The sequence below is a fragment of the Balaenoptera physalus genome, assembly GCF_965194825.1.
Source record: "Balaenoptera physalus genome assembly, chromosome: 15".
Classification (NCBI taxonomy): Eukaryota; Metazoa; Chordata; class Mammalia; order Artiodactyla; family Balaenopteridae; genus Balaenoptera; species Balaenoptera physalus.
Window position 1 is genome coordinate 17,041,645 of NC_138894.1, and position 18,894 is coordinate 17,060,538.

At 54.6% G+C, this 18,894-nt stretch overlaps 1 protein-coding gene across 1 annotated transcript; it reads right to left on the reverse strand.

The window, feature by feature from the left end:
• Window positions 1-782: 782 nt before the first annotated feature.
• Window positions 783-18,894, reverse strand: SH2D6 (SH2 domain containing 6). Its single transcript, XM_082426213.1, has 17 exons — window positions 16,760-18,894; window positions 15,028-15,263; window positions 14,362-14,516; window positions 8,322-9,647; window positions 6,963-7,832; window positions 6,735-6,867; window positions 6,008-6,129; window positions 5,265-5,407; window positions 4,837-4,906; window positions 4,367-4,427; window positions 3,889-3,967; window positions 3,709-3,739; window positions 3,439-3,575; window positions 3,080-3,293; window positions 2,755-2,838; window positions 2,447-2,605; window positions 783-1,814 (listed from the first exon to the last, which is right to left on the reverse strand). The coding sequence occupies exons 5-17, from the start codon at window positions 7,062-7,064 to the stop codon at window positions 1,698-1,700; spliced, it is 1,452 nt and encodes a 483-aa protein (XP_082282339.1). The 5' UTR covers window positions 7,065-7,832; window positions 8,322-9,647; window positions 14,362-14,516; window positions 15,028-15,263; window positions 16,760-18,894; the 3' UTR covers window positions 783-1,697.

The window sequence follows — 18,894 nt, forward strand, 5'->3', positions numbered from 1 at the left end:
CATCCCTGCTGTATGAACACTGAAAGTGGCAGTTCGTTGACTGGAATTCACAAACATGTTCATTTAGGAAAGAAGGGCCAGAGCGCAGCCCATTAGGCCCTGCACTGTCCTCACCTTCCGCATGGACCGCTTCACTCAAGCTTCCCAACTATAGGATAACTGGCAGGGACGATTATCTTCACCTCTGTTACAGGAATTAAGGTCGGGAGAGGGTAACTTGCCAGAGCCGGCAGTGGTGAAAGCAACCATCAACGCTCTCAGCCCAGCCTGGACCCCATAGCGTCCACCCAGCCTCGTGTTTGCATTTCACCGCTTGCCTTCGGGGCCACCCTCCCTCACCACCTCCCCGGGGCTCCCTTGCTCCCTCCCCGGCGCCCAGGGCCTCGGGAGGATCGGGAGCCTCCCCGCCCGGCCTGGGCGCGCAGGGTCTGTTGGGGCAGAGCCGGGGCCCCGGCCAGGGGCAGGAGTCCGAGTCCGAACCCGCCGTGCCAGCCCGAGAGCCGGCAGCCGCTGAGCCGCCCTTTGTTTCGCGACTTCTGCGGAGTCACGGTCACATGCGCTTCCGGCACGGGGTGTTCCGGGCGCCGCTCCAGGGCCCGGGGACGCCCCCGCCCCTCGGCCCAGCCCGCGCAGGGCCGCCCTCCTCCGCTCTCCCGCCTGCCCCGCCCGCCCGCGGGCCAGCGGCCTATCTCCGAGACCCTAGCCCTGGAGCCTCCCTCCCCGGCCGCGCCGGTCGCGCAGCTCTGCTCCGATGGCCTCCCGTCTTCTCTGAACTCCGCGTGGAGCCTTCCATAGGGGCCTGGCGCGTTCAATACCCAGATATTAACGGGGGTCCGCCCGTCTCCCCTACTCCAGACAACACCAAGGGCGCAAAATCAGGCGCCTTTCTCCCCGATGGATCGCTGTGCGGTAAATGCATGGTGGTCAAGTACCGAACTCCATTCTTGTCGTTTCATGGGGTGGCCGAGCAGCACCAAGCCTCTCTCCTCCCCCACCCCGACTCCCACAAACAGAAGGAAACAAAACTGAGCCACCCGGGGCGGCCGCCACAGACCACCTAAGGGCCAAGGCCCCAGTCAGGGGCAGAAATGGGGCTGGCTCCTCTGTCCTGGCCTGGCCACCACTGCTCCGGCGCTCCCGGGCCCAGGCTGTGCCCTGGGGCACTTGCGAACCTGGGCGCCTCATGGAGGCCATCTCTGCTTCACTCAACAGAATTCAAGAATTCATTCAACAAATATTTATTGAAAGCAAACTATGTTCAGGGCGACCAAATTCCTTCCAGATGCCTGCCCCGTGTTAAGCCTCCTCCAAAATGTGAGAGGATTCTGTTTGTGTAGAAGCAGTGCCCTTACTATCCCCCTGAGGCTCAGCTTCCCAGAGGAGGCCTTCATTCAGAGCAGCTTGGGAGACCATGTCTGGGGGCCGGGAATGGAGGCCCTGCCTGTCCGCTGCTTCCCAGTCTTGGAGGTGCAGCAGGGAGTGGCAGTGCCAGGCTCTGGGTGAGCATGGGGTGGGATCTTAGGGACCCTTTCTGTCTCTGGGCGACCCTTCCCCATGCCTCTCAGGGAGGCCTGCAGGGACTGGGGCATGGGATGGGGGAGCTGGAGCTGGAGGGGTGGAGACCTGGGAGAGGAGAGGGAGCCAGCCCAAGGAGCAAACTGTGGAACCGGAGGCCGGGGTGCACGTACGCTGTGGCGTCAGGGCTTGGTGGGGAAGAGCAGGCAGGTGAGCTGCCGGCTGCCGCTGTGTCTGTCCACGAGCGGTAGGGGGTGCTGCAGGTAGTGCTGGACCATGGCGGCCACGGAGGAGAAGAGCTGGACGGGTAAGCAGGGCATCAGTGAGCCTCATGCAGGAAGAAACTTCCTGAGGGAGCTGGGGGGCTCTGGCGAGGGAGCTTATTGACATTTTTCTAAATATTTTCCTTCCTGTTTGCCCCATGAAGCCCCACTGCATTTTGCGGCCCAATTCCAGGCCTTTCCTGTGATGGCACCCATGCGCATGTTGTTGGCCAGACTTCTATTTCCCAGGCCAGATGAAATAACTTTGAGGCCTCTGCCCGGGTCCTCCAGTGTGGGGAGCTGAGTGGTGACTGTCTCTAGTTTGCAGCCTAGCAAGTGCTGGGTGCAAAGTTGAGTCCTTGGTACAGACACGAACCTGGACTACCTGGGCCCTGCCCTCCTCCCAGCTGGGTTCATACAAATGCCCCCACCTGGGCCCCATGCAGACCGGGCTCTTCACGAGGGGGTGTCTCCCCCAGAGCAGAGTGGGCCTCTTCTCAAAGTGCAGGCTTCTGGGAAGGAGTTCTGGGTGCTGGCCACTGAGATTTCCACCCACTCCAGAAAAAGACAAAAATGGGGGGTCTTCCCCAGGGCAGTGTTCCCGGCTGGGCCCAGGGGCTGCTCTGCTGTGCCTTGCCCTTTAGACCCCTACCTCTTCCAGTACCCACCTCCTCATGGTTCCTGCCTTCCCGGCCCAGGGCGTAGTGGCGCCCGCCATCCAGCCGGCGGATGGGAATGTTGAAGACCCGGCCGTGGAGAAGTACTGCCAGGGTGAAGGGCTGAGAACCACGAGGGCCTGAGCTGGGGCGCACGGTGTAGGCCCCGTCCTGGGGAGCAGAGCCCATTCGTCAACCTCACCTTCCAGCTACAGCCCTGACTCCGACCCCCGCCCGGCTGCTCCTGCCCGCTCAGCCAGCCTCAGCCCCTGGGCAGAAACGATTTCCCGAGAAGGCGCAGGGGGCCTGAGGTGCCCCACCTTTTGGCATCGGAGCAGGGCACTCTCAACAGCGTGGCGGTCACAGTTCCCTGAGTACCAAGGCTGGCCCAGCAGATCACCTTCCTGTACATACACAGCGGCTCAGCGATGTGCCAGGGCACCGGATCGGGGGTGGGAAGCAGAGAGCCCCCAGGTTGCAGTTATTCGTGCTCGCGGCCACTCGAGCAGAACAAAGACGCGTCCGCGCCTGGAGCTGCACACACGTGTTCAGTGGTGGACACCCACCCGAGAGGGCTCCTGGGTGGGGACTCGGGCTCTGCTCCCGTGGGCCTCCCCCACCAGCCCTCTCCCAGCCCCTCCTCACCTCAGCAGCTGGGGCATTCTGGGTGGCAGCTACAGAGCAAAGAGAGGCTCTCCTTCCTGCCGGAAGAAGCAGATTATAACCCTGGGGCTGAGAGGGGATTAGGCCAAGGAGGCTTCGGGGCCCAGCTGCGAAGGTTAGGGAGGTCACAGAGGGTGTGCAAAGGCCTGAAGCCCAAAGCGGGACACCCAGTGCTTCACTCCCCCGCCCCAGGGCTCTGGTAGGACCCACCGGCTAGGCCACGCGTGACCTCCAAGTGAGGAGTGATTTTAAGGTACAGGTTGGGAGCTTCCTGATTTGGTGCAGACCCTGGAGAATGCCCAGGGCGTCCTCTGAGACCTGCTCTCCGCTGGAGTCAGAGCTGCAGGGACCCCCTCAGCGAAGCGGGGTGCGGGGGGCTGGGAGGCAGTCTGAGGCCCGCAGGGGAGGCCCTGCCGGAGGGCTTGGGTTCATGCTGACAATGGCGGTACTCACCTTTAGAGGTGGCATTCGACGCTCCCTGGCACACAGGATGTTGGGTCAGAAGAGCTTGGCCCTGCAGGCCTGCTCCTTTGGGCCGGAAGTCCTACCCTGAGCCTCCCTCTCTCCCTCCCAGCTCAGCCCACCACCACCCCGAACCCCCAGCCTCTTACATTCCGAGCTTCCTGGGGGGCCGTGGTGGGCCTGTGGGGAGCGAATTGGGGAACAGAGCTCAGGGGCTTTACCTCCTTCAAAGGAAAAAGTCCAGTGACCTGATCCCGGAGATCCCAGGGTCAGGGCTGGGAAGCCTGGGTAGGCCCTTCAGGCCCCCAGCACGCACCTGCGGCGCTCACCTGGGCCCCACTGATGTCCTTGGTAGAGGGACTGGGGGCCTCAGGACTGGGGAGCTCAGAGTCTGAGGCAAGGCCGGGGCTAAAACAGAGAGGGCAGGCCGAGCTGAGCCCCAAGCGGGGAAATCCGGGTGACCGGGGCGGGGCAGGGGACAGCGGCGGGGTCTCTGCTTCTCTGCAGCCTGACTTTTGGGGAGTCTTTCCAACCAGGCAGAGCGCTGTCCTGGCTGCAGCAGCTGGGAAGCTCCCCCCAAGCCCTTGCTCTAAGGGGGTCCCCTCCTTGGCAGGCACCGTGTGGGGCAGCCCAGACCAGAGGCGTCCATGTGGGTGTCTGAAGGCAGATGTGTGATGGTAGGGGTGCTGAGAGAGGACGAGGGCAGGAGATGGAGCCAGGAGACTGCATCGTGCTGCCGGTGGGCAGCAGAGGGCCTCAGGGCAGGGCGGGGCGGGGCGGGGTGGACGGAGGGAGGGAGGGGTTCACCTGGACCGGGCTCACAATCTAGGTATATGTCCTCCTCGGGCTTCTTTGCTGGGCCCGGCACCTAAGGTAGGCAGGGGCGTATGGGACCCAGGGTTTGACCAGTGAGCGGGAGGGAGGACGAAGCCATCACTTGGGGGAGCTACTGGCACCTCCCCCCCCCCACCCCCCGCCGCCCACAAGGTGGACCTGGAATGAGTGAAAGTGTTCCTTTGCCCGGAAGGGGGCGCCCATGAGCACCTCCCCCGTCCTGTGCTCAGACAGCGTGAGCACCCAAGGGGAGCTCTGGGCGAGGCCCTCCCCAGAAGGACACTGGCTGATGCCCTGCCAGGGCCTGTGGCAGAGGGGGAGAGCCTCGGCTCCGGGCCTTTTCCCTGGATTTAGGGATATTTCCTGGCCCTCCCAGCTCACCCATCACCACCACCACCAACAACAACTTCCTAGCCAGAATCCTCGAGTGAGGGGCCACTCACCGCCCGGCCTGGTGCACCCAGCTCTGGGAGGAAAAGGAGAGACCCACCAGCAAGCAGCAGCAGCAGGGAGAAAGAAATTCAGTGAAACTTAGGCTGGAAGAGTGGTGTATCCTTGGAACTTCTCTGAGGGGATCCTCAGAGCCAGCTTTGAAGTCCCAGGAGAAAGCCATCCTCACCCCCGATCGCCTTACTTCACATCCCCGGGATGCCCCCCGCCTGTCCCAGAGACCTCAGCAGGTGCAGAAGGGCCCCGGAGTCAGGGACTCTGTGACCTCAGGCAAAGCATTAAGTGTCTCAGGGCCTCAGTCTCCTCCCGAACTGCCTGCCTCAGCGGGGATTGGCAGGTAAAAAGGAGGAACAGCTGTGGCGGATGCAGCGACCGGGCAAAGCATGAGATCAATGTAAGGCCGGCTCAACTCCCCCCTGGCCCCGACCTCGTGGAGGTCAGGATTCCCCTTCTCGGGGTGGGGAGTAGGTGGGCCTCGGAAGGAGATAGGACATCCCCATTACCTCGCCTCCCAAAGGGCCAGCTCTGCTTTGTGGCCTCCGGCAGGCTCCACGCTGCCTTGGGCTGTGGGCACAATGCGGGGGCTATGGAGGGGAGCTGCGGCATCGGGAGGGCAAGGCTGGCCGGGGTGGGAGGCAAAGGGACTATGTATATCTGTGCAGCTTGAAAAACACTACAAGACAAGCGTTAATGTGCAAAGGAGGCGAGTCTCCTCTTTGCCTCTATTCTGTGGCTCTTTCTTTGTTGTGAATCTCTCCCAGTTTTTCTTTTTATTCCAATAAAATATATGATGAAAGTGGTAGCTCTCAAAGCTCACAAACGGGATCCTGGCAGGGCTGAGAGCTGGCAGCGACCCGCAGCTGAGTGAGGGATTTCTTCCCTCTCTAGGCAGGGAGGGCTCCACAGGCTTTAGGGTCCGGGAGGGGCAGCGGAGCTTCAACCCCCCCTCACCACCACCCCCACCCCCGCTCTCCTCTCCTGGCTCAGGCGAGAAGGGTGAGTCTTGGGTGATGCTGATGGGGAGGGTGCATGGACCAGGCCAGGCAGGTGGGAGGAGCGACTGTTAATGGGGCTATGGCTTCTGACGCAGCTAATTTTTCAGGGGCCTCTTGCATGCAGACGTGGGGGAATCTTGCAAATGAGATGCCTCTTAGATTTACTCACTGGGAAATGGTAGCCTGGGGTGGGGCAGGTGGGGAGGCTGTTCATCACCTCGGGCTGGGGCTGCGGTGGCGGTGGTGGCGGTGGTGGTGGTGACATGGGAGGGCCCAGGGGGCCAGAGTGATCTGGCAAAGACCCCTGAGCATTGTGACCCGGTGGGCTCCTCCCACGTAGGTTCCAAATTTCCTCCTGCCCCCCACCCAGCCTCTGTTCCCTCCTCCCTCCCTCACTCCCCTCTGTGCTCTCTGGCTTCCCGACAGCCCCGTCTCCATGGCAACTGGAGGTGGCCAGCTTCCCTGCCCCCACCTGGCCGAGCCTGGGAGCTGTCCGGGTGGGATGCCAGCAGCAGCCAGGGCTCTCCTGGCATCCCTACCCTTGCTCCGAGATGTGCTAGGATCTCAGAGGGGGAGCGCCAGGCCCCAGGGACCCTGTCAGGCCTCCTGCTTTCCCACTGTTGCCTTGGTTACACTGCCCCTCCAGGCTCCTCTCCCTTTCCCACTCATCCTCCTTCCCTTCTCCCCTCCTCCCTCCCTCCCTCCCTCCCTCCCTTCCTCCATCCCTCTCTCTCTGCCCAGCCAAGAGGCCTCAGTGACTGCCAGCTGAGGGCTCCCCTCGCTGCCCCAGGCCAGACAGAGGGAGACGGGGCAAGGCCTGGGCCCTCTTCCCTTGTGGGGACCCTCCCGTCCTGCCTGACCACCCAACCTCCCTGCCTCAACTTCCCAGCCCTCACCCAAGTACAAAGAGTCCTCCTCAGTGCCAGGAAGGTGGGCAGGGGCTAGGTGGCGGAGCAGAGCCTCACAGGGGGGCAGCTCATATTTAACCTCCTCTTCTTCCTCCTCCTCCTGGGCTTCTGGGAGGGGATGCTGAGCACAGGGAGGATGGAAGAGATGCAGGAGCAGTGGTGGCCGCTGCCTCCCCCCACCCCCGACCCCGGCTCCGGCTCCGCAGCTGAACTTACCCTGCGTCTCCAGGTCCCTGGGGCAGACAGAGGAGATGGGCAGGGGTCATCTTTTCTCCAAGCTGGGGAGTCTGAATGGGAGACTGGTGAGACTGTCCTCATCTCCTCGTGGCCCAGTCCCTCTCTAGCACAATGACTTATTCTCTCTCCAAAATATCATAACCCATCTGCACTCTTACAGTGGCCTCAAAGGAACCATTCATGATGGGCCTTTCCAACACTGCAGCAAGACCAGTGAGGCGTTTTGGAGATAAGGGGGTCTCACAGCCTGTTCCACCTATGCCAATCCCCTACCCCATGCATCCCTAATTCTGACTAAGACAGGTGGAAGAGCTAGGCCCCAGTGACTTAGCAGCACTGGACTATAATGGGCAGGAGGTGTCCAGAGTCCTCAGGGGAGACTCGACTTGCAGGGGCTCCTACACATCTGGGGGTTGGTCACTTACCTGCACATCTTGGGGGTGGAAGGGGTGGCCCCAACCTGCAATCAGACTCCAGTCAGCTCTGCCCAAGGGGCCCTGAGTTTGTGTCAGCCAGACCATGCACAACCCTGGGACATTCACATCCATGACGGTATGAATGGCGTCCCCTGGAGTTGTGTGACGGCAGCCTGGGACCAGGGCAGCAGGAGGAAGAGTCTGGGGGCAGAGCTAGTGCCTGTGGGAAGCTGGCAGTGGGGGAGCCCTAGGGTTCCCAGGGGGTGGAGGTGCATGAATGGTCTCACTGGGCATGGAAGGCCCAGGCGGAACCAGCACCGCTCTAAGGATGCCTGTGCCCAGGAAAGGGACAGCGAGGTGGAAACAAGAGAGGAGGGCAGAGGAAAGAGAGGAGCCCAAGGACTCACCTGGCCTTGCTCCTGCTGAGCTTGTCCTAGAAAGAGTCAGGGAGGAGAATAAGGGGGTGGTCAGTGCAGGTGGGATGTCTCTCCCTGCCCGGAGTCCTGGGCCCCAGGGGTGGACAAGTCTGTGCGCCTGGGGCTGCCCCAGAACCAAGTCTCACCATGGCCAAGGTAAAGGAGCTATGCCTCCCCAGGGTCCAGGTTCTGCCACAAATGGCCTGGGGACAGGGGCCCTATTGTTCCCATCATTTGCATCGTGCAAGCACCAGGAAGGTGGGCCTGCTGTGGCCTCCAGCCCCAGACCAACTTCGTCCATGCCACTCCCAGGGCCCAGCTCTAGCTCCCCCACCACTGCATCCCACAGCTGCATCTCCTGCCCCCTGCCCCACGGGAGGAAGAGCTCCCTCCTCAATGCCCAGGCCCGCAAGGTTGGACCAAGGGCCCAAAAGCTTCCTGGTCAATGTCGCCTCCTCCCAGAGACTCAGACTCTACTCAGAATCAGCCAGACCAAGACCCTTTACCAGTTCACAGAAGACAGGGTATTAATGGCAGATCCAATTAAAACCAGGAGACCATCCCTGCAGACACTTCTCTTAGATCCTTTGTGCCTGCTGTCATTTGCTGGTGAGTGATGATCAATGATCAAGGAGATGGAGGTTAGTGAAAAGCTCAGAAATACACACTTATATTTAGTTTGACAGCTTCCTTTCTTGGTGGATGTAGTTATTCATTCAGTAGGTAGCTACTGAATATCCACTATACCCCAGGCACTGTTCCAGGTGCCGAAGGTGCTGTAGGAAAGTTAAACAGGCAGGCATTACACATGAATTTCCTCACTGGATTCTCACAATAGCTTCATGATGCAGGTCCTAATTTTATCCCTGCTTTGCAGATGAGGAGAATGAGTGTATTAGTCAGCTCGGGCTGCCATCACAGAGCACCACAGGCTGGGTGGCTTAAACAACAGAAATTTATTCTCTCACTGCTCTGGAGGCTAGAAGTCCAAAATCAAGGTGCTGTCAGGGCTGGTTTCTGGCGAGAGCTCTCTTGCTGGCTTGCAGATGGTCAGCATCTTGCTGTGTCCTCATATGGCCTTTCTTCTGTGCATGCAGGGAGAGAGAGAATTCTGGAGAGAGAGAGATTTCTGATCTCTTCTAATAAGGACACCAGTCCTATTGAATCAGGGCCCCACCCTTATGACTTCATTTAACCTTAATTACCTTCCTAAAGGCCCCATCTCCAAATATAGTCACACTGGGGGCTAGGGCTTCAACATATGAATTTGGAGGGAGACACAGTTCAGTCCAGAGCACTGAGACTCTGAGAAATGGAGTGACTTTCCCAAAGTCATACAATTAGTAAGTGTTGGAGGTGGAATTCAATCCAAGGTTTGCACAACCCACAGCCTGTGCACTAACCACTGAGCTTCCTGTACCTCATCTAGGATTGGGTCCTGACCCTCCTTTCCTGTGATGGAATTAGAAACATCAGTGATCACTGGTTTCCTTAGGGAACCCATAACTTCCCGGTGCTCTGTTACCCGGGTGAATTTTGGACCTCTGACTTCTGAGAAGTGTTGAGGCAAAAAGAAAGGGCAGGGCCTGGTGTCTGACTCTGTTTAGACCAGGGAATGAGGGAACGCAGACAAGGATCATGAATATAAGATCCTTCTAGGACACTGTAACTTTCCTGTGGTTATCATTTTGGTGATGTCCTGGCTGTTGGCACAAAGGAAAAATGAAGGCCATGAACTTGCATCTTTGGAGGCCATGGGGCTGGGGGAACTGGGAAGAGAGTCCAGGGTTGGAGCTGGCCACAGACTTCAAAGGCCACATGATTCCTGAGACCTGCAGGCAAAAGGACACTTAAGAAGCTATGAACTCAGCCATTAAAAAAAAAAAAAAAAAAAGAAATAATGCCATTTACAGCAATGTGGATGGACATAGAGATTATCATACTAAGTGAAGTAAGTCAGACAGAGAAAGACAAATATCATATAATGTCACTTATATGTGGAATCTAAAAAATAGTACAAATTGGGAGTTCCCTGGTGGCCTAGTGGTTAGGATTCCGGGCTTTCACTGCTGTGGCCTGGGTTCAATCGTGGCATGGCCAAAAACTGAAACAGAAAAAAGTCTTTAAATAAATAAATAAAAATTAAAAATAGTACAAATGAACTTATTTACAAAACAGAAACAGAGTCACAGACATAGAAAACAAACTTATGATTACCAAAAGGGAAAGAGGGGAGAGGGATAAATTGGGAGTATGGGATTAACATATACACACTACCATATATAAGAGAAACAACAAGGATTTACTGTATAGCACAAGGAACTATATTCAATATCTTGTAATAAACTATAATGGAAAAGAATCCCCAAAAAACTATATATATATATATATATATATATATATATATATATATATATATATATATATACACACACACACATACACACACATATACATGGCCAAATCACTTTGCTGTACACCTGAAACTAACACAATATTGTAAATCAACTATATTTCAATAAAAAAGAAGCTATGGGGACTTCCCTGGTGGCAAAGTGGTTAAGAATCCGCCTGCCAATGCAGGGGACACAGGTTCGAACCCTGGTCTGGGAAGATCCCACATGCCGTGGAGCCACTAAGCCCGTGCGCCACAGCTACTGAGCCTGAGCTCTAGAGCCGCGAGCCACAACTACTGAGCCCGCGTGTCACAACTACTGAAGCCCGCGCGCGTAGAGCCCGTGCTCTGCAACAATAGAAGCCACCGCAATGAGAAGCCCGCGCACCGCAATGAAGAGTAGCCCCCGCTCACCGCAACCAGAGAAAGACCGCGCACAGCAACGAAGACCCAACACAGCCAAAAATAAATAAATAAATTTATTAAAAAAAAAAAAAAAAGAAGCTATGAAAAGTCATTGGGGTGGCTTAAGGGGGGCCCATTTGGTGTCATGGGAAAAACTGTGCAAAGAAAAACAAAGAAAGAATCCAGGCTTGGAGTCAGGGACAAGAGTCTCCTCCCGACCTCCACTCCCCAGCTGACCTTTGTTCCACATTTGGACCATAAGGCAGGGGGCAACTTCCCTCACCAAGGGGACCTGCTGTCAAAGTCAGCAAGATGCTCTAGACACCACCCCGCTGCAAACTCCAAACTGAGTGGGTTTCCCAGTCCAGACTGCCCTTGCCTCAACCACCTCCTCCTTCTGTTCAGGGCTTTGCATAGGCAAATGCCAGGGCCTGGGTGAGGGAAAGAGCCCCAGGCAGAGGGTGGAATCCATGCCTTCTGGGTGGGGGCACCGGCCTGGGCAGCTCAGGGAGAAGGGGATGGAAGGAGGCTGCCTCGCAGCTTTGTGTCACCGCAGCCAGCCCTGTAGCACGGTGCTTCCTGCTGATGGCACAGGCAGATTTGGACAACCTCTTTCTCCATCTTTGGCACAGGACTGTTTTCTGTACAACCATAGCTATTCCCTCGGGATGAATTCCTAGAAATGGAATTACTGGAAACTCACATTTCAAAGGTTCCAATGCCCCATTGTCTGGCAGCACCTGAGTGCCCGTTTTATGGTCCTTCCAGAGCACACAGTGATTCTCCACATTTTCCAGATCTCAGCTGCTGATCTCCAGTAAGAACAGGCCATTGTTTTCAGGCCCAACATAGTCTAAACCCACCCTAAGAAAACAAACAGCTCTCTAGAGCAGTGTTCCCCCACGTGCATGATCACAAGAATCAACTGGAGGGGCTTGTTAAAAGTCTTAGACTCCCAGCTCTTCCCTGAGAGCTTAAGAATGGGATGTTCCAGGAGGGAAGTGGGAATCTATATTACTTTAAACAAGCATCCTAGATCAATCTTATGATCAGTCAAGTTTGAGAAACGCTGCTCTAAGGGAAACATTCTGAGAAGATGCGACTCCTAGGACATCTTTAGAATCACACTCAGCCTTTAGCTCATGGGGAACATGGGGGTGGCCAGCAGAGAAGAAACATGACACAGACCCTATACTCCAGGGGACCCTCCGAGTGATGGAGAGGCCCCAGGAGACATTCAATCTCTCTGTGCTGCAGTCTCCCCCTGTGTAAGTGGGGGTGGGAACAAGGCACTCCTTGTGGTGGAGGCGCTTCTGTTGAATGAGATGAAACACGTGAAACACACAGCACATGTGTGGTAAATATCAGCTCTTCCTGAGTAGGTGGTGCCACAGTCCATGGAGTTGCTGCCACCAGACAGGGAAGGTGGCCAAGGCTGGCTGGGGTCCCCGGTGTGAGCGACGTGGGAAGCATTGTGAGCAGGAGGGGGTGGATTCTGAGGATCTGATGGAGGACAGGTAAGCAGGCTGTGGCCAGAGGTCTCAGAGGTGAGAGAGTGCAGGCTGCGGAGCAGGGGATGCTGAGGTGTGGTGGCTGGACCCCTAGAGGCTGAAGGTCTGCCATTCCCACTGGCTGTGGAGCACTTCCTGTGTTTGGGGCCACTTCCACCGTATGAATCCTTGCCTCCATTCACAGAAGCCAGATGAGGCCTTCCCAGCCTCCCTTACAGCTGGGGTGCAGGCATTCTGCCAGTCAGATGCCCCCATGCTGGGCTTTCTATCCAAAGCAGGCACCAAGAGGCATCCATCCGGGACTTCCCTGGTGGCGCAGTGGTTAAGAATCTGCCTGCCAATGCAGGGGACACGGTTCGATCCCTGGTCCGGGAAGATCCCACATGCCGCAGAGCAAATAAGCCCGTGTGCCACAACTACTGAGCCTGCATGCCACAACTACTGAAGCCCACGCGCCTAGAGCCCGTGCTCCGCAACAAGAGAAGCCACCACAATGAGAAGCCCGCGCACCGCAACAAAGAGTGGCCCCTGCTCGCCACAACTAGAGAGAGCCCGTGCGCAGCAACGAAGACCCAAAGCAGCCAAAAATAAAATAAAATAAATAAATTTATTTTTAAAAAAAAGATGAAGAGACTCCGTTTCTTATTAAAAAAAAAAAAAAGAGGCATCCACCCTAGGGAGGAGGTGACAGCTATATCCTGTTTCCAGAGGCCAGGGAGGCTGAGATCCCAGTGGTACCACCCAGGGCCAGAATCAGTAGTGTTGGCCCAGAGGTGCCTCCACTAGGCCAGCTTGGCTGTGGCCTTTGGGACATTGTTCCTGGCTGATTCTCTGGTCCTCCTGGAGATGTGGCGAGCTACAGAATATTTTTAATAAATTATTTTCCAGCCTAAACTAGCTAAGGCTGGTTTCTCTTACTTTCAGTGAAGAAATCTAATTTAGAGACACAGCATCAGTGGGATCACCACATGGATACCAAGAAGCCCAAACTGTGAGGCCAGGTACAGGTGTCTCATGGGAAGGTGGGACGAGGTAGAAATGAGTATCATAGCTTTACATTTCTATACTCTTGGGCCTTTTATATGACAAGCATTAATTAATTTTATAATTTTAAAAAAATCAGTCAGTACAGATTAAAAGATAAAAAGGAGATAAAAAAATAAAAATAAAAATAAAACAAATTAAAAAAAAAAAGAAGGAGGACTTCCCTGGTGGCGCGGTGCTTAAGAATCCACCTGCCAATGCAGCAGACACGGGTTCAAGCCCTGGTCTGGGAAGATCCCACATGCCGTGGAGCAGCTAAGCCCATGCGCCACAACCACTGAGCTTGTGCTCTAGAGCCCGCGGGCCACAACTACTGAGCCCGTGTGCCACAACTACTAAAGCCCACGTGCCTAGAGCCTGTGCTCCACAACAAGAGAAGCCACCGCAATGAGAAGCCAGTGCACCACAATGAAGAGCAGTGCCCGCGCATAGCAGCCAAGAGTAGCCCCCGCTCGCCACAACTAGAGAAAGTCCGTGCACAGCAACGAAGACCAAACACAGCCAAAAATAAATAAATAAAATAAATAAATTTTAAAAACAAAAAGAAGAAAAGAAGAGAAAGAAGGAGGGATGACCTGGAATTCAACCATGAGGAAGCACCAAGAGAAGGACAGCCTAGGAGAAGGTAGGGCCCTGGGAGTGGGGGTCAGGGCCAAGGGGAGTTCCGGGGTGCGGGGCTGGGGCCACCACGGGACAGCCAGGTCCCCTAAGCCAGGGAAGTAGGGGGAAAAGTGGGGGAAAAAAAAAAAGAAGCATGCTCTTCAGACAAGGATTCTTCTCCAGGGAGAATGGGAATCCGTCGGGGCAAGTGGCAGGGGTGGGGTACAAAGAGGGAAGGAGAACTTTCTGACCATGAGTTAGGGCCTCAGAGGATGGTGAGGGGAGAGCAGGTCCTGCGAGGGGTGAGGGAGAATGAATGAGTCCTCAGGAAATTTTGACCTGAGCAAGTAGTCAAGTTAGAGGCCCAAGAAGCTCCTAGGGAGGGGCCTGAGGCCAACTGAACTGTCTGTGATTGGGTTAAAGTTAATGTCGGGGACCATTTTGAAGGAAGGTGGTTGAGAGGAGGGAGAGAAGGGGTCCTCCAGGGCTGGGGAGCAGAGGGCAATGTTGGGGCTGCTTTAGCACAAGCTGGCAGAGGTCCCTTCTCCTCCCCCCCACCGCTGCCCTCCCAGGCCTGCTGACTCAGCTTACTCTGGTGGCAGCTGTGACACGCGACGGAGGGCTGAAGGATGGACGACACACAGACCAGCCTCCTAAGAGGGGTCTCTGGCCTCTGTCCCCTCCTGGTGCACCAGCATGGATTGCCGCAGCTTCAGAGGTTTGTGACAGACTCTCCTTCCATCTCTCTGAAGCCTGCGCACCGCAACGAAGAGTAGCCCCCGCTTGCTGCAACTAGAGAAAGCCCGTGTGCAGCAATGAAGACCCAATGCAGCCAAAAAATGAATAAATAAATAAAAATTTAAAAAAACCAAAACTTGTTGTGTGGTTGTGCTTTTCTGGGGGGCAGTGCACTAGATTTCTACAGATTCGCTAAGGGTTAGGGTCGGGGCTGAAGGCTGAGGCTGGTTTTCCCTGGCCTCTAGGGTAAAGTGCACAAGCCGGCACCGCCCTGGTCCCCTCTGCCCCTGCTGGGGTGCTCCGTCTCTGTCCCACACACCCTGCCCTCCCCTGTTCGGGAACTTTTGCTCACAACAGATTTGGTCATGATGCAGCTCTGCCTGGAATCCTTGCATGGCCCTCCCCGCCATGGCTCCTCGAATGGAGACGAAGGCTTCTTGTTGCCTGGTAAGATCAGCCCTACCTACCTCTCCAGCCCCAGCCCTTCCATTTTCTCCCCACGGACTCACTCACACTCACCTTCTCTCTGTGGTTCCGCCATGACTAGGCCCCGGTGGCCCATTCTGCACTCTGTTGACTTAAGGAAATTTCAGGTGGAAGGAATTTAGATATTTATTGTCCTTACAGAATATGACAGAGAGAAGGCACTCTTCAGTATAGCAAAACGTGCAAATTCCCTGATGGTCCAGTGGTTAGGACTCTGCACTCTCACTGCTGAGGGCCTGGGTTCAATCCCTGGTCGGGGAACTAAAATCCTACAAGCCATGTGGTGCAGCCAAAAAAAAAAAAGAAAAGTATAGCAAAACACAGGAAAAAAAAAAAAAAAAAAAAGACAGAGAGAGAAGAAAAGAAAGAAAAAAGGATTCTCTTATATGTATGTTATACTTTAAGAATTTTAACCAACCCCCCCCCAAAGTCCACTCCCATCGACTCTACAACTGGCAATCTTCACAGATGGTGCAAGCACCTTGTCCCCCCGAGACCCCAGCCCTCTCCCTCCACCTCAACTCCTTATCTTGCAGACCACCAGAGCTCCTTTAGGTGTCTTTCAACTTGATGCATTAGCCCACTGCTGAGATTCTGCCCTTGGGAGAACCCAACAGGTGCCCCAGTAGCAGGAAGCCTGGGTAAGATGGGGGCAGGGTGGCTGCAAACACTTATAATAGTACCTGGCTTTGTTCATCTCTTTCTAGTCTCTAACAGTCTCCTTACCTGGGGGCTGTGCCCTTGCCTTTCTTCTGCAGGAACACTCCCACCCCTTGCCTCCCTCTTCCTTCAGGCCACAGCTGAAGTCACCCTCAGCAGGGGTCCCAGACCACGGCAGTCTGTCCCCAACACACTCTCTGGGCTCCCACCGTAATTAAATCTATGGGTACATTTCAGGGCTAGACTGTGGACTCCCACTCAGCTGTAAGGGCTCTAAATGGGTAGCAACTGTGTCTGTCCAGTTCACTGCCAAATCCCAAGTGCCCGGCCCACAGCTTGGCACAGAACAGGCTCTCAAAAACTATTTGCTGTAGCTGCACATTCAAACCTTACTCATTCTTCACCGCCTGCTCAAAGACCCCACCTCCCGCCAAACAGCCTCGATCTCTCTCCTCTGAAAGGCCCATGGCTTGCTCCTTTCCTGCCACCGGACGCTGACCACCGTGCCTAGGCTGAGCACAGTCCTGAGGCCCTTTCCCTGTTTATCTGCTTCTCTAAATGCAAATGGTTACCAAGGACTCTTCTCTGGGTACCTTTGACCCTGCCCTCACTCTACTGGATCCTTTCCTCTATTTACCTTAATGAGTGGAGGGGGGGTGGGCATCTATTCTTCCCCCCCACTCTCCCTGCACTCCACACACCACCACCCCCCCCAGCCCCCGCCTTGGCCAGATGTAGTATGGCCCTGCTTAGGCTTCTTCCTTCTTCAGCTCATATCCGGAGAGCCAGGCATCTCCTGTTGCCATTGCTTCCTTGTTCCTTTCTCCCAGGACTGATGAGCAGAAAGACTATGGACAACTGGCCCGCCTTCTACCTTCCCCCTAGGAGAGACCTGGCGCTGCCACTCACGGATGTGTTTTCATCCGCACGTCCTTCCTTGATAGGTGTGGAGAGCCCTGAGCTCACCCTCCCCACCTTTACCAACGGAAAAGCTGAGACCAGAGCGGAGGTGGATGCTGGGCCTTGGGCCAGAGCCATCTAATTATGTACACAAGACCAAAGCCCTCAGTGCCTCCCACCCCGTCGTCCCTGCCGCTCTACGGACCTGAGCAGCTGTTCCACCGCAAAGGGCGGCCCCTGGTGGTGAGAAGAAGCGTGGTGGCCTGTCCCTCACCCCCTAGACTGGCTGCCAGAGGAAAGGGTGTGGCCTGCAGGACCACCGACAAGGGTTTCATCCAGTTGTCGGTGCAAGGAAAACTCAGCAGAAATCTGTGAAGTCCTATACAAATGCAAGATTAGAAAAATATGTACAAACAGTATTCAAAACCTTAAAGATAACTTCAACTCTAATTCCACTATAGGTGGAAGGTGTTACTAAAACAATGAATTTGTTTATGGTTTTTAAATGCCAGTTTAAACAAACTTTTATTGAAAGCATTCATGCGCTAAGGCTGTCTCTGCCAAAATGGGAATCTTGCTGTTGCCTCAGGATGTGTAACCAGTATAGGTGCAGGTACTTTCAAGTATAGAATATGTATGTTCCTGAGTCGCTCCCAAGGCCCTGAGGGGGAAAGCACCCAACTTTTGGTGCACCTTACCCTTAGACACATTTTCTGTCATGACTTCATAACACTGCCCTGTTACTTTAACTGCACCCTGCTGGCTGGATCTTCAGGAAGCAGAGATAGGCATTAAATGGCTTTGGCATATCCTTGGGCAAGTCACACAGGCTCTTACTGATTCAAGAGTCTGGTGCTAAGTCCTGGAATGCAGGAGAGAATGGGCTCTTATAAAGAGTGCACTGATGGGGCAAGGGCTGTCTCCAAGTTTCTATGGTAACTATCTCCCGTCTCTAGGGACAGAGGGGCTACTTAACAAAAAGCTGGTTGTCTAGTTACTGAACCCAGGTTTGGCTGCTCCCCATTCAGAAGCCAATAATTTGAGAGACAAGTGTCAGTAGAAAGGAAAGGTGCTTTAACCAGAAGAGTGGGCAATCTGGGGAGAAAGTAGACTCGCGTCCACAGACCAACTCCAAAGATTCTGCTCAGCCATGACAGTTTTTAAAGGGAAAAATGAGGGGGAAGAATCTCAGTGAATCATCAAGGCAGGAGGTTGGGTTCTACATCATTCTCCACTGAGTGGAGACTGGCTGACTCTTCAGGTGTGATCTGCCTGCAGGATTGCTAAAGGGGCAATTGCGGATAGAGAGCTAGTCATTTTTTAAACTGCTTAATTATTTATTCTTACTTCTTTTTATCTAGGAAAAGACTCAACAGGTTAGAGCATAAGTCAGGAGTTAGTTTCAATTGCTTAGTGAACTCACTCCTGTAATTAGGTTCTTTTAAGGAACAGAAATGGGCAAACAGGAAAGGGGCCAAAATGCTTTCAGTCTTTTTTTTTTTAATTTTAATTTAATATTGGAGTATAGTTGATTAACAATGTTGTGTTAATTTCAGGTACAGCAAAGTGATTCAGTTATACATATACATGTATCTGTTCCTTTTCAAATTCTTTTCCTATTTAGATTATTACAGACTATAGAGCAGAGTTCCTTGTGCTCTACAGTAGGTCCTTGTTGGTTATCTATTTTATATATACCAGTGTGTACATGTCAATCCCAATCTCCCAATCTATCCCCCCAACTACCCTTCCCCACTGTTTTCGGTCTTAACAGAAATACTTGGAAAACCAAGCCTTTGAGAACTTCCCAGGCAGCAATGGACATGCTTAGAGACCACCTAACCAGTACATATGACCCCTACTCTGGTTACCAAAGGGAATCTGGGCGTTCTACTTTGAATATCCTTTCTAGAGATGTTTCTAATTTTTCCAAGATTAAATTTAGGAATATGTCTAGGAAGCAGCTGGTCTCCACCCAACTACAGAAGAATAAACTCTCACTGACATTACAGGGTCGTGGCTATACCGTCATAAACTAAGTATTTTCCTATCTACCTTGATGATCAGGGTCACAGCAGTATATGGCCAGATCAGAAAGTGTAAACTCTGAAAATGGGGTTGGAGACAGAAAGTCCAATGTGTTGCTGGCCACTGTGGTGTCACTGCTCCCGATACAGGTGTAACCTGAATCCTCACTTGGGAGCCAGAAATCAGCTGAGAAGAGGCTTCAGGAGAGAGACTGCCCTGGCCCCGGAAGGTGGGTGAAGTGGGGCCTCAGCACTGCTCATCCCACCAGACAGGCTGGACCCTTGAGCTCCTGACTGGCACTGAAGGGCTTGG